Source organism: Hippopotamus amphibius, chromosome 11 (genome assembly GCF_030028045.1).
Source record: "Hippopotamus amphibius kiboko isolate mHipAmp2 chromosome 11, mHipAmp2.hap2, whole genome shotgun sequence".
Lineage (NCBI taxonomy): Eukaryota > Metazoa > Chordata > Mammalia > Artiodactyla > Hippopotamidae > Hippopotamus > Hippopotamus amphibius.
This window is the reverse complement of record NC_080196.1, coordinates 43319872-43345889: the sequence shown is the minus strand read 5'-3', so window position 1 is coordinate 43345889 and position 26018 is coordinate 43319872. Positions and strand designations below refer to the sequence as shown.

Genomic DNA, 26018 nt, shown 5'->3' with positions numbered 1-26018 from the left:
TTAGTATCTCACATAGCGCTGTCCCTGGCCTGCTGTGACCAATAGATCTCCATGCCGATGGGGTGGTTGACATTGCCGACAGAGAGTATGTAAAGAAAGAAGACAGTTGACAGCATTTTGAAGCATGGGCCTTATGAGAGTTAGGGGAAGGATTATCAGAGAAGAAACTGAAGAGATTGAGAATTACCTGGAGAGGAGGTTTTCCTGAAATCCGGGGGGGCGGAGGGGGGGGCATGGCACACACGTGGAGAGAGGATTCTCAAATGAATAAAATGCTGCAAAAAATTGGTTACAAGGATAAAAGAGAAGAAAGCATTATTGTGTTTTATAATTAATGGGGTACAAATAACCTTCAATGGAACAGATTGTTAAAGTAGAAGCTGTATTTCAAAAAGGTAGAGTGAATTAAAATGAGAAAGTGAAGGCAGCAGATACAAGCAGTCCTTTGGGAATTTTGGAAGCGAAAACAAGGGAAAAGATGAGCCTCTCTCTTGGGAGAAAAGCAACACTAAGGGAAAATTTCTTTTAAGCTAGGACAGACCTTCCTAAGTTTCTGAGTCAAGTGAAGGGCACCTGTACTTAGGAGAAATTGAAGACAAAAAGGAGAAGAAAGGAGAGATTATCCTCCAAATGCTGATTGGAATCCAAATAATGAGATTGTCAGACATGGCAATAAAAAGAGAAATACTTTCTCAGACACATGATTGAAACAGAAAGATTTGGAGTGATAAAGAGGAGAAAGAGGAAGTTCCAGTTGTGTGGCTTCAACGAATCAGTTTAGAACAAAGCAAGATCTTCTGCTAAAGAGAAACTGGGGGAAAGTATTTAAATCACTAATGAGAGCAAGACTCCTTTTTCACCGAAGTGGTCTGTAGGTGCATTATCATTTAATTAGCATTGTACTAATGGCTCAATATTGTGGACCGTGCAAGATGAAACAGACATGTTTCTTGTCCTCAAGAAATGTAAAACCTGGGTGGAGTGACAGGGGAACAATCCACTGTAATGTCAGGAAGAATCAAATCGACTTTGTAATGCTTGGGCAAGCAAGAAGAGAAAATCCTAACCATCTAGAAAGAATTCACGATGAAATTGGTAAAGTTGATGATATTTGATACAGGTGGCCAACAGAGAATTTTATATTTCTGAATACCCAGTGCATGTGGACAAAAGAGAGGAAATAAACAGTGAAACAAAAAGTGTATCTGGAATTCCTTAAAAATTACTGATTAGCCACAATAAATATGTATAGCATACTACTTCATTGAACGGGAGAAGGATACAATAGAATTTTTTTTCTCCTTCACTTCCTTAAAGGAACACGTTTTGATGGGTGTGTAAGGTGGGATTGTGATGGTAATTGACCAGGAGAACCTGGAATACTTGAGTTATGCCTTACCAAATATGCTGAGATGCCCTCAGGACAGCTCTACCCATAAATGTAACAGCAAATGGCAACTCAAAGGCTTACTCCATTATTAGCTGGTCAAATCCCTGATGCTCTATTACAGAGCTTTACAGTAAGCTTCTATGAAACATGAGACCCCAAGCAAGGTCTCATGTTCCCACTTTTACCACTAGCCAGCTGTAAATCCTGAAGGATTAGAACTTCCAATCATATAAACTGCAGGAAGAAGAAAGATGATAGGTCACAAAGGGACTCAGTTCAAGATGGCAGAAATAAGATTTGGGAAAGAAAGGTGAAATGCAACTTTGTAACTTTTAATGTCCTGTGGCACCCCTCCCCTCTACTCCTAGTAAACATACCCTGCCCTGGGATCTGAGCCATCAGAATATACACTTCTTCCCCTGGGAGGTCATGACAGGTAGAATAAGAAAAAGGTGGGGGGACTTCCGTGGTGGTCCAGTAGTTAAGACTCTGTGCTTTCACTGCCATGGGCCCAGGTTTGAACCCTCAGGGAGCTAAGATCCCACAAGCCGCATGGCCAAAAATGAAATAAAAATTTGAAAAAGAAAAAAGAAAAAGATGGGGTGATGAAAGACACTACTAGCATTCACCAACTTTCTCTACTCCTTAGGCATATGAAAAACTATACCTCATAGTCTCCTATACCTCCTAGAGACTACTTCTAGCCAATGGTTAGTGAACAAAATGTTCTTGGTCAAAGAATTTAACTACCAGTGCCTGACTCTCTTCCTCTTCCCCTATTGTAACCAAGCAGGACCCTTCCCAGAAGAGACCCTCACCCATGTCCTCCTCCTGCCTTTCGTCTGTAAAAAAAACTTTATTCAAAGAATAAGTTTAATCAGAGAAGTGAGAAAAAAAAAGGAAAACAGTCAAGCAAGACAAAATAATAATAGTTTAGCCATTAAACAAAGTCAAGAAGTTTTAGTTCTTCCTCAAGGACTATAGATAATATACTGAGCCATGTCCTTTGCGCTGTTTTGCAGATACTGAAACCCCCACCAAGTGGGAGAAGTTACCTGTATGCTGCCCACAGGCACGTAGACCCCAGACCAGTTGGAACCAGAAGGTTGATGATGCAGACCCTCAGTGACCTCACCACCAACCAATCCGAAGACGTCCACGAGCTGACCACGCCCTGCTCCTTGAACACTGTAAGGCTCCTCACCCCCTCCTCCAGGCGGGACACACCGTCTTGAGGGCATTAGCCCACTGTGGCCCCCTTTGCCTCGCAAAGCAATAAAGTTCTTTCTTTCTACTTCACCAAAAACTGTGTCTCCGAGATTTAATCCAGCACTGGTGTATAGACATCGAATTTCGGCAACACTACCAAGTCAACCAAGACAGCCTTGTGTTAGAACATTGGAATCAGAATATAAAAGCAGCCTAATCAGATGAGTCATCAGGGAAAGAAGGTGCCCTAGAGAATCACCTGAACCTACAACAGATGCTGTATGAATGAGAAATAACTTGTTTAATTAAGGCATTGGTGGTGGGAATTCCCTGGCAGTCCAGTGGTAAGCGCGGGGGGGCTGGGGGGAGGCCAGGTTTGATCCCTGTTCAGGGAACTAAGATCCCACAAGACATGGGGTGTGGCCGAAAAAAAAAAAAAGGTGCTGGTGGCTGCTGTTACCACAGCCTCACTACACCTAATAGGAGAGGAACCAGAACAGTGCCCACATCCCTCAGGTAGGTTAGAACATTCATGAAGCCTGACCACAGGCCAGAAATTCGACTCTGTGTACAGATGTACGACCCATGGTTGTAAGCGCTTCTTCTGGAAGTGGATGGGTGTGTTGCTCCCAGTTGGAAGGGCCTGTGTGACGCTGAGTAAACAAGTGACGATCAGAAGGAGCTCAAGCCCCTGAATTTTAATTTCCTTCTTTCTTCAAACAAACACCTGCCTTGGTCTTTCCCGTGTATCTCATCTTATTTGGAAATAAAGAAAAACATTTTACTTGAGGCTAAGGGAATAAGGACATGATATGGGGGTGGAGTGACCAGAAGCTGTAAAAGCAGGAGATGGTGTAACTGCATAGGTCTAATCCTGTCTCCCCTCCTCTGCAGGCAGAACCCTGGCTGGGCTTCTGCAGCCTCTGTCAGAGGTGAACAAGGGCCCGTGAGGAGAAGAGAACGTGTGGGGCCCAGAGAACACAGAGGAAATGGGGCTTGTGCTTGGATTTAGAGGGAAGAGAAGTAGTTATTAGATGGCAAAAGGTGGTGAGGGAAGATTGGAGGATACAGATGCTGAACTGGAAAGTTCGGAGGGCTGCTCTCTCTGTCTTCCAGTGTGAATGTGTCTACAGCCCATAAACTCCGAAATCTGACTTGACTGCATCATAATAGTAATACTTTTTGACTGCTTGAGTCATTTTTCTAAGCACTATATGAATGTGTGGGGCAGGAGGAGGGAGAGAGAGAAAGAGAGGAAGAGAGACAGAATCATCAGAACAACCTTTCACAGTAGATACTATTACAACCTCCCTTTTATAGGTGAAGTAATGAAAGAATGAACCAAAGGTCACAAGTAGTAAGTCCATAGGCTGTGCTATTTCCACTGCACTACATTTCTCACTTGGGAACCCAGGAAAACCGTATTTCTACACCTTTAACATTCCTGCAATAAGATGCACAAAAGGTCAACATAACTGAAGAACTGTATTATAAATTTGGTGCCGGGACAGACCTCCATCCCTGTCTCTTAAGAGGAACTCGGTGGTCTCATATATCACAAGCAAGGAATGACATGGAGACCATCTGTAGAAAGAGGCAGCAATGTCGACCAAGAAGAAAAAGCAATGCCAACCTGGGCATCTCCCTTGTCGATGGCCTCTGATACTTCTTGAATAAATCGAAGCATCTGCTTGGTTCAGTTGGAAGGTTTATTGAGTCATTTTCTGTGCTTCGTGTCAGTGTCTACAGTGGAAGGATCTGGAATCCCCAGGCTCATCAGAGAAACTGGACATTCCTGAGGAGAAAACTAATAAAGGGAGAGGTTGTGTCCTGGTTGCTTTCTCCCACATTTTTGTTTTCGTGTCCTACTTGTATGAGTTTGAGAAAGAAGGTGGGGCACTTTCATCTTTCTCTCCCTGTCTGACTTCAGCCAAGAGCCCTACCTCATGGAGATATGGGCTTTTCTGTGATTTTTCCCCCAAACACACATTTTGCATCCCTCTTCCTCTCTCCCTCCCCTTTCTCTAGGGAGTGAGAGAAGTTGGGTGTGGTAGCTGTGGTCATTCAGTGAGGGCGGTAAAAAATCCTTCTCCCTATTACCTGGCAAGAGTATCTCTTCAATTGCTACCTTGGTAACTTTATTATTTTATATTGAGATATAATTGACCTACAACACTGTTAGAACCAAGTGTACCACATAGTGACTTCTGTGTATTACAAGGTGATCACCACGACAAGCCTCGTTCCCATCTGTCACCATACAAAGTTATTACTCTTGTTATGGACTGTATTCCCCACTCTGTACATTTCATTCCTGTTACATTTATTTCGTAAGTGGAGGTTTATGCCTCTGAATCTCCCTCACCTATTTCGCTCAGCCCACTCCCTCCCCTTTGGCAACCACTTTGTATCTATGAGTCTTTCTGATTTGTAATCGTTCGTTCATTGTGGGAAGACATTCTGGAACCTTTTTGAAACATTGAAAATGTTGAAGTATGTGGGCCGAGCGATGAGATTCAGAATGTCCTGCTTGAGCAGTGGAGGAGCTGAGGGTGCAGGACGTGGAGACTAATATCACCCTGTTTGGTCCTGAGGGATGGCTGGTTAGCCAAAGACGGGTAAGATTCCTCAGAGGAGGAACAACCTAAGACAGGCACAGCCGCAGAGGGGCCAACAGGGGTGGTGCATAGAGCCTTCCTTATATCACCGTGTTTGGCCCTGGAGGATGACTGGTTAGCCAGAGACGGGTAAGATTCCTCAAGGGAGGAACAACCTAAGACAGGCACAATCGCAGAGGGGCCAACACGGGTGGGGCACAGACCCTTAATCCATTTGAGAGAGGTCTCCTGCCCCCAGGGCTGCTTTGCTCTCCACGCCCAGCTCAAATCAGGACCCAGGAGGCAAACAAAGATCATTGCCCCCAGTCATGTGAGGCCTGTGATTGTTTATGGGATTAACCTGGGAGTGTCAGACCCTTAGGCTATGCCGAGAACTCAATAAAAGCAACGTGGGATCAATCAGCGGGGCTCTTGATCCTAGAGGTCTTGAGTCCCCTGGTCCCATCTTTCTCTTCAGTCTGTGTCTGTGTGTTCTTCAAGCTTGCGGCACCCGTCACTCACCTCGAGTCGCCGAGTTGATCCCGGCAGTTCATTGTTTTCTTTTTTCTGATTCCACATATAAGTGAAATCACACAGTGTTTGTCCTTTTCTGACTGATTTCACTTAGCATGATACCCACTAGGTCCATCCATGTTGTTGCTAATGGCATGACTTTATTTCTTTTTTATGGCTGAGTACTATGCCATTGTGTATATGTACCACATCTTCTTTATCAGTTCATCTATTGATAGACACTTAGGTGTTTCCGTTTGATTTTATTTTCTTTTCACAATTCCCTTCGTTTCATTCTTTCCTTTTATTGATGTAAATAATTAAGGTCATGAATTCTCCTCTGAACACTGCTTTAGTTATATCTCAAAAGTTTTGATGTGTGATTTTTAACTGTCATTTTTCTAGAAAATTCTCAGTTGTTGTTTTCTCACTCTCTGGACCAAGAGAAAGACCATTTCTTTAAGATTCCATGTGAAAGGGCATTTATCTTTTCTGACCTGATTATTATTATCTAGCTTGTTCCATTATAGTCAGAGAATAGTATCTATATCATTCCTACTTTGGGGACATTATTGAGGTTTATTGTGCCAGAATGTGTGGTCTATTTTAATTAACATTTTGTTGAAATTTGAAAAGTTATGTCCTCAATTTCCAATAAAATTTCAATATAGATGCATCAGATCTAATTTTTGGCTACGTTAAGTAATATCTTCTATGTTCATATTTATTTTTTGTCTATTTGATTTGTTTAGTCCTAAGAAAAGTGAATTAAAATCACCTATTATGGACTTCCTTGGTGGCACAGTGGTTAAGAATCCACCTGCCAATGCAGGGGACACAGGTTCAATCCCTGGTCCAGGAAGATCCCACATTCCACTGGTCAACAAAGCCCATGTGTCACAACCACTAGAGCCCACGAGCCACAACTATTGAAGCCCATGCACCTAGAGCCTGTGCTCCGCAACAAGAGAAGCCACCACAACCAAGAGTAGCCCCCATCACCGCAACTAGAGAAAGCCCCACGCACAGCAACAAAGACCCAACACAGCCTAAATAAATAAATAAATTTTTTAAAATCACCTATTACTACATTTCTGAATATAGTATTTTCCTAGTATCTACCTTAATTTCTGCTTTGTGAGGGTTACTTATACACTATTTGGACTTATACATCTCTTAGATATGCATTTTGAATTTTACATTATAAAGTGTCTTATCTCAATCAATTTCGGGAGATGGGTCTGAATTTCCCCTTGTTTAATAATAAGATTGTGACCTCTGCTTTCTTTATGTTTGTGTTCTCTTTTTATATCTTTGTCCATCATTTTATTTGTTGAGTAAATGAAGCAAGCAGTAGAGTTTTTCTTTTAACCTAATCTGAAAATATTTTTAATTTTAATATTTCAATGACTTAAGTTCATTTACAATTATGAATATGGCAAATAGTTCAGTATAACTTGGAGGTTATTAGTTTTCTACTATAAACATCAGAAAAATAGCTTATATTCTCTCCCTTTCTCTGCTATTGTCTTTGAGTATACTTTTGTACTCTGAAATATGTTCTAAATACAACTACTTGATTATCAGTTTTAGGGCTCTTTTGACTCTTAGATGTTAAAGACAAGGCCGTCAGCAAGCTTATTCTATGTCCTTACTCATTTTTCCACGTAATCTATAATTATTAAGAAATGTGTTTCTATTTGTCAGTTTCTTCTATAATTTGTTATATGTGTGTGTGTATATATATGTATGTGTGTATATATATATGTGTATATATATGTATGTATATATATATGTGTGTATATATATGTGTGTGTGTGTATATATATATATATATATATATATATTTTTTTTTTTTTTTTTTTTGCCCGTGCTGTTTGGCTTGTGGGACGTTAGTTCCCTAACCAGGGATTGAACCTCAGCCCTCAGAAGTGAAAGCTCAGAGTCCTAACCACTGGACCGCCAGGGAATTCCCATGGTCTGTATTTTCTTACCTCTTTCTGACTTTGTTGCTAGGTGCAGACTGATTCAGTTTTAGTATAATGTCCTGGTGACTTCTTGTTATCATTATGCAAGTTTTTTAATTTTAAAAGTATTTATTTATTTAGGTTGTGCTGGATCTTAGTTGCGGCATGCAGAATTCTTAGTTGCAGCATGTGAACTCTTAGTTGCAGCAAGCATGCAGGATCTAGTTCCCTGACAAGGGTCAAATCCAGGCCCCCTGCATTTGGAGAGTGGAGTCTTACCCACTGGACCACCAGGGAAGTCCCATTATGCATATTTTTAGATGTCAGTGTAACTATATGAATTATCTTCTATTAGTGTTAGCTTTGTGTATTGTATTACACCTTTTGATTTTAACCTTTTCAAGTATTTGTTTTCTTTGTGACTCATGTGAAGGGCTTATAACTAGATTCTGTGATAGTATTAAGCCAGTCTGAGAACTTTATTTAACTTCTAAATTTAAGCTATTTACATTTCTGTGATTACTAAGTTGTCTAGATTTTTTTCTATTATCACATATTGTGCTTTCTATTTTGTTACGTTCTTTGCTTCCTTTTTTCTCCTTTCATCACTTATATTAAACTAATTATTTGTTCTAAGTAATCTCTAATTTCCCCCTACTTGCTTAAGAGTTTCAGTTTTTATTAATTAGGATTTACCCCTACATTTTGAACATGACTACCTAATTTAGCAACACCAGAAGTTCATCAATATCTCTACCCTCCTTCCAAATAAGACAAAGACTTTAGAATGCTTTTACTTTATCTGCCTCGCTCTCGTGTTATTTCTGATTATTCCATGTTGTTCTTAAATTTAATTGTCATTATTGCCAGTGATTTTTGTAGTTATAGTCATTTTTCATTCTTCAGTCTGATTTACCAATATTTTAGACAGGTTTCAGTTAATGATGTTTGCGGTGGTGTGTATACGTGTGTGTGTGTGTGTGTGTGTGTGTCTACTCATCTTTGCTTATTGCATCCCAATTTTTCTTTCTGGGGTCAGTATCCTTCTTCCTTAAGTGGTAATAAAAATAAAGCAAATGATAGCTTCAATACGATGCCAATTTTTATCCATAAGAGTCACAAAATCTACAAAGTTTACAACACTCTGTGTTGATGAGAATGTGGGGAAAGAGCTAAACTGACATATTATTGATGGAACTCTGCATTCATACAGTCTCCATGAAGGCAGTTTTCTGATATCTATCAATATCAATGATATATAAACACTTAGACTTGGCAACACCCTCTTTAGGATTTTATCCTAGTCCTGTTCTCACACATGTGTATAACAATGTCTATACAAGATATTGCTTATAATAGCAAAAGACTTCTGAGAACCTAACTACCCATCAATAAAAGGAGACAGGCTAAATGAAATATGGTACTTCCATAAAATAGAACACACTAGAGCCATATATTTATAAAGTTTAAAAAGTAAATTTAAGAACAGGGAATTTAGGGAGCTGCTATTTGTAAAAATAGGGAACAAGAATATATACATCTATATGCTTAAATATACCGTACATTGTTTCTCTGGAAGGGTAAAGATAAAGCTTGAAGTATGGATTGCCAAGGCAAGAGGTATTGGCAAACTGTGGGGAAGGATGGGAGTGAAGCTTTCCTCTGCAGACCATGTTGTGCTTTTTGAATTTTAAACCACATTAATTAATATATTGCCTATTCACATGAATTGTATCTTTAAAAAAAGAGAATAGTAAAAGGGTAAGTGGATACAGGCAGTATAGGGAATGCTCTTGAGAAGTTGTGTTGTAAAATTAAGCAACGTCCACTTTTTCCTAGCTCTGTGTCCCAGCAAGTGAGTAAATGTTTCTAAATCTCCATTTCTCATTCTTAGAATTGGGATAGTAACACCTGCCATGTAGATATCTTTATCTTAAAGATAAAGTAAGAAGGTATACGGTAGGCACTTAGCACAGCAGGAGCACACAGAAGGCATTCCATGAGTGATTATTATTGATACTGAATTATTAAAATTCATAAAAGTCCTTGAAACTCTATGTTGAAATCTCAGTGCTTCCCAGGCCAGCAGGTGGCTTCGGACTCAAGTGCACGGATGCTCCTTTCACTCAGCACCCACTAGGGATCTTTGTTTTCCTTATTCCCTTGTCCTTTCCCCCAGATTGACTCCACACTTCCCTCTCCTGAGCCACGACAGCCACGTGGACTACAAGTGGCTGCCCCACTCCGCTGGAGCGTAAAGTACTGCAAGTTCAATGTTGTTCCCACATTGGGCAGGGCAGACATGGCGGGAGGTTGTCTGGGGCTCCGAAGTAGTCTGAGTTTCCTAAGCGTCCTCCTTTCCATTCATGTCTTGCTTTGGAAACAGTAGCACATGACTGAGGGGGAAAGACACTGAAGGTAAGTGACAAAACGAAGGGGCAACTAAGGGGCGGAAGTCAGATGGTGACAGGCAGTAGGAGGGGAGAATGAAAAGGACTAGAACTCTGGACAAATCAGAATTACCAATGTCTGTGGTTACGGGGCAGACCACACTTGCAGGGACTTGTTGACTACTCCACGGGGGAGTATTCTTCTGTGTCCCTGAAATAAGGCTTCCCTGGGAGTTTCCCTGAGATGACACTCTCATGACCGCTTATGACCTTCAGGTCTGCTGCTGACCTGACCTTCAGGTCTTCCTGTAGAGCCCAGCAGGATGCCCGAGTTTTCCTCCCAGCTCTGTCCCTGACAAGCTGTGTGATTTCAGCCACTTTCCCTACCTGTAAAGTTAGATTTGACAGCTACACATTTTTTCGATTTATTTTTATTTAATTTTTTTCTATTTTATACATATTAGTGTATAAATGTCAATCCCAATCTACCAATTCATCCCCCACCCCCTTACCTATACTATTGTTAAGATGTCTTCCAAGTTTAAAGTATTATGAGCCTATGGGCATAACTGTACTGAGGATATCGAAGATTAATAGATCATCTGCTTCTGAGAGGACTATGGTTTCCATAAGGTTCAGAGATACAGAAATTATTATTCCTATTTTATAAACAGAAGTAGGACATTTGGTGGGGAGGGGAAGGAATCAGGCCAGCCTTCTCTTTCTCCCAATGCTTATTTCATCCTCGTTGAAATTTGAGAGATTAAACAGGTGTGGAGCAGGAGGACAGCAGCAGGATAAAGCAAAGGTTTACCTGCATAAGAAATTCCTTACTCTGGCCTCACCCTGCTCCCAACACTTGACAGGCAGGAAAAAAGAAAAATCCAAAACAACAAGAAGTTCCCGGTGAGTTCCCTGCTAGCCTGGAAAGTACCTGTTACTTCTGGGAAAGTGAAAGTTTCAGTTTCCTAGAATAGGAACCGTCCAATGCAAGACCCTTCCAGTAACCAGTGATGTGTACAGTTTGGGATTTTTAGTGATTTGTGTGTGTAGGGAGGATTAAGATGGAAGACAGTGGAGAAAGGAGATTTATTCATTTACATTTATTTATTTTCCACTATGAGTGGAGCTCTGTGCCAGGTAGTAGATATAAAGTTTAATAAGACAGAGGGCCTCCTCCACAGGGGCTCATGGTCTACCAGAAGGACAGAGGTTCACGGCGGGCGGTGGAGAGTTTAATAGGGACTGTGAGAGAGCTGAGACTCAGGAGCAGAGCAGCAGGAGCACGTTGAAAGGGCACTTTCTCCAGACTGAGAAGATAAAGGAAGGCTTCCTGGGAGACTTAAATCCTGAGTTGAATCTTAAAGAACTGGGGCAAATCCAGGAGCATCGTTCACGGAGTGGCAGGACACACCACGTGCAGGGACACAAAGGCATCAGGAGGGCAGGTTTGTTGTAGATGGAACTTAATCCAACAGGGAAGGGTGAGACAAACGGCCTAGAAAACCTGCCTCTGGGGAAGATCTGACCAAAGAAAGGGTGACGACATTGGGAGGATTTTACAGGAGTGACATCGTCTTCTGTGTGTTTTAGAAAGAAGGATGGCTTCGTGAACGACGGCTGGAAGAGGTGAACCGACAGTAGGAGAACCTCTATGGATATGAGACCATCTCACACTATGAGTGAAAGTTACAACAACGGGATCAGAGAGCAGATAAGGGATTCAGAGCTGTTCAGAGCTAGAAGTGAAAGAGCTTTGCTTGATCTGATTACAAAGTAGATTATGACATAAGATGCAACATAATGTATTGGTTGACAGTGTGGACTCTGAGGTCAGGCCTGGATTCCAATCCACTGTGCAACCCTGGGAAAACCCTTTAATCTCTTTGAGACACAGTTTTCTCATCCATAAAATAGGGATAATAGCTAACAACCTTAAACGGTCGAGGATAAGCGTTAAAAATGATAATATACGAAAAAGGCTTAGCACAGTTACCACTCATATTAAAACTCGGTGCACTACAGCTCTTATCAACGTTATTAAAACTGTTCATTAGGGAGCGGTGCTCTGCCCCTCCACACCCTAGCTCCCCACAAAAAATATCAGACCCTGGTGGGAATGGGGAAGGATACAAAAAGGCAAACTCATGAATATTTAGGTCGTACTGGTTAATATGTAACTCAAAGAACAATTCAAAGACTGATAAGCCAGCCAGCAAAATAGTCACTGTGATGATCTCTGGGATGTGAAACAGTGAGCACTTTTACTTTCCTCCTTCCTACTTGTCTATATTGTCTAAATTTTCTATATAAATATGTGCTATTTATATAATAAGGAGAAATATTTTAAAATATATTTATTATGCCTTAATACAGTACTCAGCACCAGGCGAATCTCTGTTCATCAAGGAAAAAAAGTTCCTAGATACAGACTGCAACCCCCCGCCCTCCCACGGCCCCAGCGAAGAGCACAGGCGGTCTAACACTCCATCCTCGCGCCTCCAGCTCCAAAAACAGCCACCCAGGGGAACGCCCCCAGGGAAACGCAAAACAGGAGCTACTCCGGGTCACTGAGACGGTCCTGAGAGGGGTCCAGCGTCTCTGGGGTCTCAGCCCGCCCCTTCTGCTGCACTAGGCAGGAGTAGAGGTCCTGGCCCTCCAGGAGCTGTTCACGCTTCTGCAGCTCCCCCTGCCGCAGCACCAGGATCTGGTCAGCACTCTGCACCGTGTTCAGCCTGTGGGCAATCACCAGCACCGTTCGGTCCCCGTGGGCTTTCCAGTCCTGCAGCTGAAGGAGGAGGATCGTAATGCCTCAGAAAGATAAGAATGGGATGGACACCACGGCCCCCCTGGGCACCATCTCTTGTGGCGTAGGGTAGAGAAGGCATGAAACAGGAGAAGGTCGACAGAGCAGCAGGGAAAGGTCTGCACTGCCCTACTCTCAGCGGGGCTGTTGCAGCTGGAGGATGAGACGGGAGCCATGGAGGCATCGGGGATGTCTCCACACCACTGTATCCTCCATTCCATCCCAGCCCTAAGAAGGGTCCCCCCACCCCTGCCCCCACCCCCAGCCCGGTACTCACAGCCTGCTCGCACTCCACGTCCAGGGCGCTGGTGGCTTCATCCAGGATGAGGACCTGGGGGTCCCGCACGAGGGCCCGGGCGATGGCCAGACATTGCTTCTGTCCCACAGCCAACTGGTTCCCTTTCTCCCCCACCTCTGAGGAAACAGAGAAACCCCTCTCCTGAGACACAGGTGACCACGACACCATACTCCTCACAAGCACAGCTGGTATTCCCACAGGCACCACGTAGGAGGATGAAAGCCCGGGGGCAAGGGGGCAGGGGAGACCTCCAGGGCTGCCTGCAAAGAGGGAGCATCACCACCCTGCCCTGCTCTCTGGGAACAAAGACTCCCGAGCAGATCAGGCAGCTACAGAACTCATGCTGTGGGGAAAGAGGTCAGTGGATTTGGCTGAGGGTACCTGTATCAAGTCCGCGCTCCATCTCCTTTATGAACTCCTCCGCTCTGGCCGCCTGCGCAGCGGCCAGCACCTTCTCATCACTGCAGCCCTTCAGCCCGTAAGTGATGTTGTCCCTCACCGAACCTGAGAACAGCACGGGCTCCTGCCCCACCAAGACCACCTGGGCAGAGGCGACGGGAGCAGAGGACTGTGTGGAAACCCCCAGGGCAGGGACCCTCCTTTCCTCCTCGCCTGCCTCCCTCACAATGGACCCCTTGTGTTTCTTCCCCATCTCTGTCCCCTGCTCTCTGCACATCCTTCTTGCCTCTGATCTCCGATCCCTCTCCTTCCTCCCCACCCACCTGTTGGTGCAGGTAGCGATGCTCATACTGGGAAATGGGCTCCCCGTCCAGCAGCACCTGCCCCTCGGTGGGCTGGTACAGGTTCTGCAGCAGGGCAGCCACTGTGCTCTTCCCAGACCCATTGGGCCCCACCAGCGCAGTCACCTGCCCAGGACGCAGGGTGAATGTCAGACCCTAGAAAAGCCAGAAAAGAGTCAGAGGCCTGCCTCTTCTCTCTGCCTCCCCTGTTCTTTCTATCAGAGGAAGATCAGCTTTTCAGAGGCAAACCATCACACAGGGAGCAAGGAGCCCAGACTCCCTCTGTGGGGCCTCCGTCGGGCACCTTGAGCGCAGGCTGGTCAGGGCGATTGGGATACACAAAGGAGACGTTTTGGAATTTCACCAGGCCCTGCAGAGTGGGTGGGGCCAATGTCCCAGGTGGAGGCAGATTTGGCTTTCGGTCCAGGTAACGGAACACCTTCTCCGCAGCCCCCACGTTGCTCAGCATGTCCCCAAACATGTACACCAGGGTCTGCAAAACAGGAAGGCAGGAGTCAGCCAAGCAAAGGAAGCTCCACTAGGAACCAACAGCCCAACTCCTCACGCACTCCCTGTCACGCTCCACCCCAGTCATGCTTCCTTCAGTGTGCGAGTTTTTTTTAATTTTTTGGCCTCGTCACACAGCACGTGGGATCAAACCCACACCCCCTGCAGTGGAAGCATGGAGGCTTAACCACTGGACCAGCAGGAAGGTCCCCCTAACGGGCGATCTGGTTGAATTTAAAAGCGGCACCAATACCCCATTATTCCAACTTGTAACATAAAGGATGGAGACGTCCATACTGCTCCCATCCAGGGTTACTTCCACCCCCAGACCTTTCCAGTTCCTCATGCACAGTTCTGTCTGGCCTGATTAGACAGGGAGCTCCTGAAAAGCAGGCGCTGTGCTCACCTCATGTTTGCAGCCACCAAAGTGCCTCGCACAGCTCTCTACCCATAAAAGATGTTTAACCAATGTCTACAAAAATTATAAATTAAAGCCCAGGATGCAGCAACTAATTACTTTTGGAAACTGCTAAATATAGGGAAGGAACCAAACGCTCACTCTGCCTTTCCTAATCAACCTGTACCCCTCAGCGACCAAACAGCAGAGGAGGAGACATCCCCCTTGAGAGCTGTATCTGGCTAATGGCGGGGTGTCACCATTTTGCAATCCCAAATAATCTAACGGATCTGGGCACCGAGCGTTACTGGTTGCTGCCAGCACAGATGTATATGAAAGAGAAAAAGAGACGGATGTAATATACACCTCTATGAGACATGTGAAAATTTGACCACTGACTGCATGTGGTGAAGCTATTTTTAATTTTTTTGGTGTGAGCATGGCTTTTTGGTTATATATTTTTAATGTTTACATTTAGAGATACATATTTACAGATGAAACCATATCTGGGATTTGCTTCAAAATCATATGGGCTGGGGGAAGTGGGTGGTGGTACAGGTGAAACAAGATTGGCCATCAGTTGATAACTGTTAAAACAGATGCTGGGTTCATTATAGTTTTTCTCTTTTTTCCCCTATGTTTGAAATTCTCCATCACAATGAGTTGGGGTTATTTAAGTTTTGTGGTTTTTTTAAGAGGAACAAATAGAAGCCAAGGGGGAAAAGAGAGCGTGCACAGCTCCTGACTCACATGCACGTAGGAGCCCACGTCCTCCTGGTAGAGCAGAAAGGAGAGCAGCCCGCCCTGGGTGAGGTCCCCAGCCAGGATCTGCTGCAGCCCACAGCTCAGCAACAGTACCTGCATTGCCAAGTGCAGCACCTGGAGAGAGAAGAAAAGGAAACCTGAGATTCTTCCATTTTACTGCCTCCCTGCCCCTTTGACACTAAGCAGCAGGACCAGCTGTAGGACAGGGACCATGGCTTCCCCGACCCCCTCCCTGGGACTTCATCCAGCCACTCAGCCTTCTCACCCTCCTTAAGAGCAGGTAGAGGGCCCGTTCCAGGTCTCGTCGCCACCACAGCTGCCGGCATCGTTCAAGGGCCTCCTTATAGCGGCAGACCTCTTGCTCCTCGGCTCCAAAACTGCGCACAGTCTGCAGCCCTCCAACTGCCTCCCGTACCACCTGCCCTGCTTTCGCCACAGCATCCTGGATCTCCTGAAGGACTGCCTGGAAGAGTGGGGCAGGGGATGGAAGCGGTTGATTCGGCAGAACACAGCCGATCCCCACGTCCCATTCCAGCCCTGGGAATGCTCCCTTCATGCTAAATGAAGTAAGTCAGACAGAGAAAGACAACTATTATGTGATATCATTTATATGTGGAATCTTAAAAAACAAATAATACAAAATAATCTATATACAAACAGAAACAGACTCACAGACATAGAAAACGAACTTACGGTTACCAAAGCAGGGGGAATAAATTAGGAGTTTGGGATTAACAGATACAAACGAACACAAAATAGATAAGCAACAAGGATTTACAGTATAGCACAGGGAACTACATTCAACTTCGGAAAATCTCTCTCTCTGTCTCTCTCTCTCACACACACACACATCTGCATAAAGTCCCGGGGGTCGTGGTCTTCCCTGGGGACTCCCCACCCCCCACGTGTACCTGATGGCGGGCACTGTACACCTTTTCCGCCGCTATTGTGAGAGGCACGTTGAGCAGCGAGAGAAGGGTGAGTCTAGGTGACAGGCTAAGCATGAAGCTGTAAAGTCCCAGCACTTTCACCAGGCTTCGAGACAGCACGTTGGCGTTAAGGGGAAGCCAATTACTCATCAGTCTGGTATCCGAGCTCAGCCGAGAATTCAGCTCCCCTGGGCAGGACAGAGCAGGCGAGGAAATCACGGGTTGCAATGCAGAACTCCCAGAAACTCCCTCCTGACTTCCTTCCCGATCTACACAGCCCTCCCTCCTTGCAGAGAGACAGGTGGAGGCTGCCTCTCTACATGGTCCCCAAAGAGAGAAGAACAGCTCCAGGCCCCGGCACCAAGGATGTGGGCAGGACTGGCTGGGTGCAGGGGGAGGGCAGCGGAGGGGCAAGAACATCCAGGGGGACCCCAGACCTGGACTCCAGGCCCCACCTGTCTTAGTCTCCTGGAAGAAAGCGAGGTCTTGGCGCAGGAGGGAGGAGAAAAGCAGCTCCCGGATCCGTAAGTTGATTCTGGACATGATGAAGGTGAAGGTGCTTCCTCGGCAGCCTGCGGACAGTGAGCTGCAGGAAGGGAGGGGGCAGAGGATGAAGGGGAGAGAGATGCAGAGAAGGAGGGAGGAGCGAGGGAGGGAGAGAAGCAGAGGAGAAAGCACAGAAGGAAAAGAAATACAGAGTTGCGGGGCAGTATATCATGAGAGCAAGAGAGAAACAAATAAGAGAGACGGAGACACGAGGGGCAGGAATCAACAGAGGAAGAGAAAAGAGGACACAGTGAGCCAGCCGTTCTGAACTACATCAGAACATGGCAGACTCACCAGCAGCACTAGTTCACTCTGCACTAGTCACGAGGGAACAGTACAACAGAAATAGAAAGATGCTGTGAAGAGAAAGAGCCTAAGGCTTGCTTCTGACCTGGCCTCCCTCAGGGCCATCCCTCTAGCCTTCCCCTTGGTCTTGGTCTCTTTCCTCCCCGCCCACAACATCCTACTTCCAGATATTGATACTTTCCTGTGGGAACTGCAGTAATGGACTCCCTGCCCTCCCATCTCCAAAGCCCTGGGATCCTGCTGTTCCCCACCCCTCCTTGTCCTTAGGAGTGGAGGATTCCTTTTAGACCAAGCAAATTTTCACAGTCAAACTCAAAGGAAAAGTATGAAAGCACAAAAACAGGAACTGTACAAAACATGGGTTTCTAATACAAATCTAATTAGAGGGCTGTTGGGATACTCAGACATGAAATGGTGAGGGTTTGGGCTTCGGTGATCACAGTGAGAATGGAGAGAAAGGAGCCATAGGAGAACATTTTGAGTGTGGAAAATGCCAGAACATGAGAAAGGCAGAGACAATACTGGTACTTGGAGCCAAGGAAACTGATGGTTTCATGAATGGGAATACGAAGAGGGAGACACTTTCAAGGAGACCAGGAGGGAGTGGGATGCACTTGGAGCTCTGGGTACATGGAATCTGAGGTGACAGGGGGTCAAGGAGGCCTCTGGATTACAAGACTAGAGCTGGGCATGGGGATGTGGATCTGGGAATGGCCTGTAGACATGAGCTGCGTTAGCTCAACAGGAAAAATGTTCTTAAAGATCAAAGAACTGAGTCGAGAGGAAAGTCCATAATTAAGGATCCAGAGGAGGACGGTTCTCGAGGAGGGAGAGTGGACCGGGCAGTAGAAAGGGAGTTCATAAAAGCTACCTGAAGAACGAGATCAACCATGAGGGGTTGTTCTGGGACTCCCCTGGTGGTCCAGTGGTTAAGACTCCATGCTCCCAGTGCAGGGGGCCCGGGTTCGATCCCTGGTCAGGAAACTAGATCCCGCATGCCGCAACTAAAGATCCTACATGCCATAACATCCCACACGTGGCAACAAGGATCCCACGTGCTGCAACTAAGACCAGCGCAGCCAAATAAATAAATGTTTTTTTCAAAAAAGAGAGAGCGATTGTTCTGATGCCAGATGGTACAGAGATACAAAGAAAACTGAGGGCTGATTTTTTTTTTAAGCAGCGGCTTGATCAATAAGAAGTTCAATAAGAATACTTCTAAGTATCAATAAGAACTACTTTTAAGTAGTTAGTTTCAGCAAAGAGTAACAAGTATGGAATAACGAAGAATTGGTTTTTGAGGGATTCTAAACGAAGGATGACCATAGCAAAGGAGCAGGATCAAGCAGCCGACTGGTATTTGGGGAAAGCTAGTGAGGTACTCGCACGACTCCGAAAACGAGCACCTCCTGAAATTTTGCACCCTAGGTGCCTGACTCACCTCATCCTAGTCCCGGCCCTATCAAGTAGTTAGTTAGTTAGTTAGTAGACAGCAGACTCCTGGCTATGTCTAAAAACAGAGGGAAAAGTAAATGAAGTGTGAAAGAGTAAAGATGCTGGAAAGAAAGGTGACAAGCCTCAGAGTAAAATCTCCCATGACTGATAAGATGACTTGGGGACGAAGGGTCAGGATGAAGAAACATGTCTGCCCTGACAACAGGATAACTGAGGGAACAAACACAGGGTGGGAGGTCGGAGACAGAAAAGAGAAATGGAACTTCATGGAGATAAAAATGTTGAGAGGCCACGGAGAGACATTCCATTCAACACAGGAATGCCTTTTGTACTACATTCACTCCTATCTGTAACTATAATAAGTAATATAGACTCTGAAGATGCTGGAGCCATGTGGGAGGAATAAATGAACGGATGCATGACATAGAATGCTGAAGGAACAAATACACACAGATTTTTAGTTTAAGTATTTTGTGCTTTGTGCACAAGAAGGTCTGAAAACAGAGTTAGGAAAGTGAGGGCTCCTGTGAAAACTGGGGGCTCGCAAATCGCCCATCACCTACCTCCCAAAGGAGAAGAGACACATGAAAAAGATGGCGCTGGCAAAGGCATCAGGATCAAAATCACCTCCCAGGATGTCAATCACACGACCAGAATAGTAAGGGATTAATGTCTCACCTGCATGAGAACAACAGTGAATGTGCTGGTACCCAGGACCTTTTCCCACCTCCAAGCCACAGCGCCCTCTCCTGACTCACCCAACACGGCCACTGTGAGGAAGAAGAAGGCCGCACCCAGGAAAGGCAGATCTGGCCTGGAGAGTTTCAGCAACCTCCACATCAAGGCTCTGTTGTTCTCCTGGCCCGGCTCCCTCTTCGGGGCTCCGGGAGGGCTCAGGACAGCCCACACCGCCCAGCTCAGCCCTGCCGCCCCATAGCCCAGCAGCAGCCAGCTCCAAGGGGCTGAAGCCACCCTGGCGGGGGGAGCACTCAAGGCCCCTGGGACCAGGGCCCTCAGGGAGAGAAACAGGGGGGTCGCCAGGCAGAGTGGGGGCAGCAGTGCTCCCACCAACCCCAGCAGGCCTCCCAGCCTCAGCAGCCCCCAAAGCCCTCCGAGTCGCAAGGTGCCCTCCAGCCACAGGCCTGGAAGCCCGCGGGGAAGCAGAGTCCCCATGGACCCCTGCAGCACCCAGAGTAAGGCCGAGTCCGCCAGCAGCAGGAAGGCCCAGCGTCTCAGGTCAGGGAGCCTCATGGCGAGGTCTAGGGGTAGAAGGTGAGACATGACAGAGCTGATTCCCAGTCCTTGTCCCCACTCTTCCCCACTCCCACTCCACCCAGTGCGTCCACGGGTTTCCCATTTTATCTACCCACTGCTGCCCTGAAAGATGCGCTGGGTACCCCGTCCGCATCAGCACCTCCCTCCGAGGACCCAAGGCTTCGCAGAGGGAGCCAGGAAGCCTGACCATCTGCAGCCTCATCCTCTAGAGAAACTCCTCTGACCCCCTCCCCCCACCCGCTCCCGCCCGCCGCCGCCGAGCTCCAAAGGGCCGGGCGGTCCCCGCCCCGCTCCCCGGCTCCCGGGGTCCTGAGGGGCTGCAAGCCGGGGGCGCGGAGTGGGTGGTGGGTGGGCTGCGTCCCTGTTAGCGCTCCAGGTTCCCGTGCGCACCAGCTCACCGGCGGCGGCTTCCGGGCCGCAGGTCCGGGAGGGATCTTCACGTGCCGGGGGCTGACCTCTGAAGTCCCCTCGCTGCGTCTCCGCTTCGTGTCCCCTCTGTCGGCGGGCGAGGCTCCCCAAGCCAGGGCGGCCCGGCTCCCGCGGCTTTCGCTTTCGCTTCCCCAGCTGGTGCCCGGTTGTGGGCCCGGCGGCCGGCAGGGGGCGCGCGACACCTGCAGCCCGCGGAACGGACGCCGGAGTCCTGCTCCACGTGCCAGGCCCTGGTTAGTCTCACACCCTCAGCAACAGTTACTCTGTCCTAGGAAACTATTGCAGAGTTTAAAATTGCCACTAAGTAAAATACAGCTGTGTCGAGGACTGGGATGCTTTGTCATTGGAGAACCGCTGGATTTTCTTACCTCAGCTCTGAACCTATTTTGAGAACTGCCCTCTTCCCTCATCCAAGTTCCAGTTGTTGGATCTTGGGGTGTACACACACACACACCCACACACACACACACACACATATCCCAGAGCCAAAGTCCAAGCGGGAAACACGCAGGACTTCTAAACAGAAGGCCCAACTACTCTCACCAGGACCTAAGTGAGTTTCCACTTCCGGACTCTGAGCTGAGACGGCCCTCACCCCACATCTTCATCTGTCTTTCTCAGCACAGCTCCTGAGCAGAGAGTGCGTTCAGACACCTCTAGATTTGTGCTTCACATTTGTGTTGGAACCACCTTCCTCATTTGAAGGAAGTGGACTTTGTTTCTTAGTCTGTTTTAACACTGATTAGCACAGCAATCAGGATTCTGTGGGTCCTGCCGGACCCAGAGCCCATCTATGGAACAAGCAGATTGGTTTACTTCAGAAATAACTCTTCTGGTAGAAACGACCTCCCAGACTCAACACATTCCCCAAGGGAGGACCACTTGAATTCCAATCCACCCTTTTGAAATGTTATTGACACGACTACCATGAGTAACTTCAAATTTAGATTTGAAGTTAGGGGATTACTAAAACTTCTCCAATCCTGTCCATGCTGGGATTTTAAGGGTCTCTCTAGTGAAACTCTCCATTCAGCTGCTTCCCACTTACAAGCTCCTCCTTTGACTAACTCTCCTTGAAGAGGTGACATCGTCCTGCTCCTCCGTGCAGTCCCAGAGCGATTCAGAAAATCTCACTCTGTCTCATCTTTCTAACCTGGTTACTTTTTCCTCATATTTCCAACTTCAGCAAGTCCTCCTTATGTCCTCTTCCGCTTCAATCACAGTCTTGTCATCTTGCAATGGAGTGTGACCCATCATGAAATGGAAACCCTAACATCCATCTTTCCATGTAATATCCAATCTCTCCACCGGGTTATTTGAGATAAATGGGACCATGTGTACCATTACCGCACACACGTGAGAAGGAAGCTTGTTCATCCTACTCAACAAAGTCAAAAACAGTTGATCTAACTGCCCAAACCATTAACAACTGACCACATAGGAGCCTCCGGTTGGGATCCCACAGAAAGGACCCTAATCTAAATTAAACTGCACGTAAGTATCCACAGACAATGTTGAACCTTCCTGAGGTCCTGGAGAGTTGAGAGTGGAAGGAAAGCCCAGGAGAAATATTTGATGAGGCCCCATTTCTTAGGTAGGGGTTTGAGGCTCTTTTCTCAGGAAAAGTCTGACTTTATTTCCTGCTTCCTCCTGCCAACAAGCCCAGCCCTGAGCCCATGTGACCACAACACAGAGGCTTTTATAACCGTTTTCCTTTATTGTGCTTAGTAAGACACCCAGAAGGTTGGGGTGGGGGCGATGCTGTGGAGACAAAGAACACACAAAAGGATAAAGTCTGAGCTCCCACCCAGTGGCCACTGGTTCTCTATCTCTGGGTCAGGTCTCTCTCTTGGGGCGTAACCTAGCCGGGGTCCCCAAGTCAGCCAGGCTCCCTCAGAAGAGACCTGCCCGCCGCTGCCACCATTACTGACGGGCCTCCAGGTACTGGTGCATCAGGTCACTGACGTCTGTACTTTCCACTTTCACCCAGCCGTCCTCCTTCATGTGGTACACTGAGGGCAAAGGAAAAAGAACACAGAGTCATCTTCCCTTCAGCGAGACCCTGCTACTGATGTTATGGTGAAGGCCACAACAGCAACATACACTCTCGAAGCCCTATTACAGGGACTTCAATGCCCCTCTGCTGGCTCTGAAAACCCACTCCCTGCCATTCTGCCTCCCCCATGTCTCCCAATCTCAAACCCCTCCTTCCTCCCTCCCCAGGGACGTGGCAAGGGAGGGGGGGCGTTGGTCTCTTACTATTGACAACGCCTCCAGAATAGCTGTCTCGGTGGGTGGCATGAACAATTGCCCTTCGGCCCAGGTCACAGGCCTCTTCAATGCTAAGGTCGGGTCGATAGCCACTGTCCAAGACCCCATAGGCATGGGAGTTCCCACTACCAGTGGAGAACATATTTCCCGAGAGCCGAGTCCCATTTTCATCCACGTAGTAGAGTCCAGGACCCTATAGGATGCAAGAAGGTTCCAGGTTGGAAATGGAGAGGAAGTTGGTGGTAACATCCAGGTTCAAGTGTGAGCCATGAGAAGTGGACCAAAGACTAAGGATGACCCAGGAACATTTGAACTAGGAGAGCACTTGGGGAACAATCATAGAACTTAAGGGAGGAAACACAAACTTGGAATCGGCTATTTGAGCCAAAGGGACAAGCTTATGAAACAATGACCCACATCCAGACCCAGAAATTGCCGGTGGGTAACAGTTCTATAACCAAGGTTCTCTGTGCCACGCATCCTGTGGGGGAGGGAGTGGGAGCATACAGTGGGGAAACTTACCTCTCATCCACATGTGGGAGTATGGAGAAGGGAGGGGACTCACCTTCTTGTCCCAGCCACAGATCATGCTGCCCATGGAAAGGCCCATGCCCCGGTACTGGCACATCATGTTGGACAGCAGCTTGGAGGCTGCGGACACGGAGATACGCTCGCCATTCCGCAAGTAGTACAGCCTAGGTGAGGACAGGGTGGTTCCAGGAGAGGACTCAGAGGTGACAGGAGAAGGCTAGCCCTCCTAGCGGCCCACTTGATGGCCAGAAAATGACTGAAGAGTTAAGCATCTGAAAGGATTGTTTTTGTAGGCTCTAAGGATGGGGACAGAACTGGAATTTATATAGAATTGTTTTTTCTTGATTAATTAATAAATAATTCATGTATTATATGGGGTGAGGGAGGGTGAGGAGTGGTGATCTGGAAGATGCAGAATCGGGCCTAGAAGGGAGGTAAGGGGCCAGGCCTACCTGCACTCCTTCGCCAGCAGACGCTCCCAGTACTGACAGTCAGCCGCACAGCCAGACATGGTGCCGAGCAGGTAAGGGTTAATCTCAATCACCTTGTTCACCCTTAATGTGGCTGGAAGAAGATGGAGTTTGGGGAGAGGCGGAATGACCCCACAGCTCTCCCTGTGTGTCCTAAATCAATAACTGGTCCCACTCTGGTGCAGATGTTGGGCTCCTGCTGAGAGGAGGGTCCAGCTCCCCAGACGCCGCCAGCTGGAGCACACACACTCACCAATGTAACTCCCGGCCGAGGCCCGAGAATCCACGGCCACCATCACCCCGTGCTGGAACTTGAAGGCCAGCGTGGTCGTGCCGTGAGCCATCTCGATCTGAACATTCCTTTCTCCATTCCCACCCAGGGAGCGGAAGAATTCAGTCGGCTGATGAGACAGAAAAGGTAGAGAAGGGGCACTGAAAACTTCTGAAGCTGGGCGCTCCAGGAAGGGAGCTTCGAGAGCAGAGGAGGGAGGAGATATCCAGAAAGTCTCAAACCACCCATAAATGAAACAGTTAATAAGCCAGCTCTACAAGGAAATGATTTGGGAGAAGGAAAAGAAGAGGCCACGACACCAACCTTTTCCATTTGCCAGTGCGATAGAAATGAAAAAATAAAATAAATGTTACCATAGCTAAACATTTTAAGGGTGACTGTAATGGTTTTCCATTCATAGGTCATATAACCCTGAGGAAACACGTTTTATGAATGGTATCCCCATTTTACAGAAGAGAGACCCAAGTCCTAGACTAAGGGACTTGACCCAAGGCACAAAACAGTGAGTGGCGGAGGCCAGGCTCACCGCTCAAGTTCATAGGTTTTCCAAGACAATACACAGCCCCTGTGTCCTAGGGTAGCCCCATGAGAAAAGCTTCGTGATTTGTTTGTGATGGAGAATAAGCAGGAAAGCTCTCTGGTCTCCCGATGGAGGAGCCCCCTCTCCCCCTCACCTGTAACTCTTTGTCCTAACCTGCACTTCCTAACCCTCAGGCGGCCAGCCCCCAAGTCCCACGTGGCCTCTTCCCTGGCTCAGCCCTGGCCCCTGGACGTGGCTCTGCTAGTGTAAAGGATGGCCCCGTCCACATTTCCCCGCCTCCGGACAGCCTCAAGGCAGACCCTCCATTATCTGCGCCCTCCTGCCCGCCTCCCCCGGGATTTTATCACAGCCCTGACCTGCATTCCTCGGGGGAGGGCGAGTTCCGGAGATCCCAGAGAGAAACTGTAGTGACCGGGGTCCGAGTGCTGCCGGCTTCCCGCGAGGGGGAGAGCCCAGTCCTCCCGCTGCCCGCGGGGGGCTCCGCACACGTCCAGCAGCGCCATGACCGCCCAGCACCCGGAGATCTGGTGGCTCGCAGAGGAGGAAGTGAAAGCGAAAGCCCGAAGCCTTAAGGGGAGGGAACCAGAATTTTTTCCACATCCCCCTGCCCTTTCCCAGAAGTGTCCAGTGGGCGTCTGGGGACCAGGAGCATTACGTTGGGGACAGGCTTCTCTGCTCCGCTTTCATGGAAATTAGGGAAACGGGAGTGATAGACTGTCAGAAGAAAGGAAGAAAGAGAGCTAGCGGCTTCGAAAGCCCCCGGGGCGGTGAGGTTACAGTGAGAGACACCGACAGGCTGGGGCATCCTCCCGGGACAGTTGTGGGGTGGGTAGCGGTCTTAGCATCAAAAGCGTAGCCTCAACCAGAAAGCTGGAAGTCAGCGAGAACCTGGGAGCAGTTTCAAATCGGGTATGGAGGAGGGGTGTGCCAGGAGCCTCGTTTTATAAAAGTAGGGGAGGGATAGTAGTACGTGGGGGAACTGAGTCTTGAGGACAGACAAGTCTTGGGGCGACCGGCAAATGAATACACCCGCAGCGTGTGGGGGAAGGGAGCATCAAGGAGAGGGCGCAGCCTCTGAATCTTCGACCTGGTCCCTCCTAGGGCCTCTCCCCGTTCAACAGTCTCCCCGACCTGTAGCCACCCACAAGAACTGCCCTTTCTGCCTGCACCTCCTCGCGTAATTCTTGCCTGACTGAGCTCTGTCCTGTTCAACTTTTCTAAACCCCGCCTCTCCTTGCAACCTGAGTTGGCCTAATCTGCCCGGCAACCGCTGACGTCACACAACCGCAGCCCTCCCTGAATGGAAAAGATTTACTAGACCATCCCTCTCACTGCGCTGAGTTACCCCGGCAGGTGCCACTGCGGAGCCGGCTGAGCCCTGCTGGCAAGGACTG

At 47.5% G+C, this 26018-nt stretch overlaps 2 protein-coding genes across 3 annotated transcripts; both read right to left on the bottom strand.

Moving 5' to 3' along the window:
• Nucleotides 1–12350: 12350 nt before the first annotated feature.
• Nucleotides 12351–20658, bottom strand: TAP2 (transporter 2, ATP binding cassette subfamily B member). Of its 2 annotated transcripts, none has more exons than XM_057698911.1 (12): nt 20481–20658; nt 19574–20074; nt 19379–19493; nt 16964–17094; nt 16491–16696; nt 15845–16042; nt 15565–15693; nt 14215–14403; nt 13893–14066; nt 13552–13711; nt 13150–13286; nt 12351–12854 (listed from the first exon to the last, which is right to left on the bottom strand). In XM_057698911.1, exons 2-12 carry the CDS (start codon nt 20064–20066, stop codon nt 12624–12626), a joined length of 2163 nt encoding a protein of 720 aa, XP_057554894.1. In that variant the 5' UTR covers nt 20067–20074; nt 20481–20658; the 3' UTR covers nt 12351–12623. The 2 variants fall into 2 exon arrangements, with proteins under 2 accessions (XP_057554894.1, XP_057554893.1); XM_057698910.1 differs by having other exon boundaries at nt 12438–12854; nt 20489–20658.
• Nucleotides 20659–22216: 1558 nt separating this feature from the next.
• Nucleotides 22217–25253, bottom strand: PSMB8 (proteasome 20S subunit beta 8). The gene is made up of 6 exons (XM_057699403.1): nt 24981–25253; nt 24045–24192; nt 23774–23885; nt 23356–23485; nt 22779–22983; nt 22217–22531 (listed from the first exon to the last, which is right to left on the bottom strand). Exons 1-6 carry the CDS (start codon nt 25125–25127, stop codon nt 22443–22445), a joined length of 831 nt encoding a protein of 276 aa, XP_057555386.1. The 5' UTR covers nt 25128–25253; the 3' UTR covers nt 22217–22442.
• Between the last annotated feature and the right edge of the window lie 765 nt (nt 25254–26018).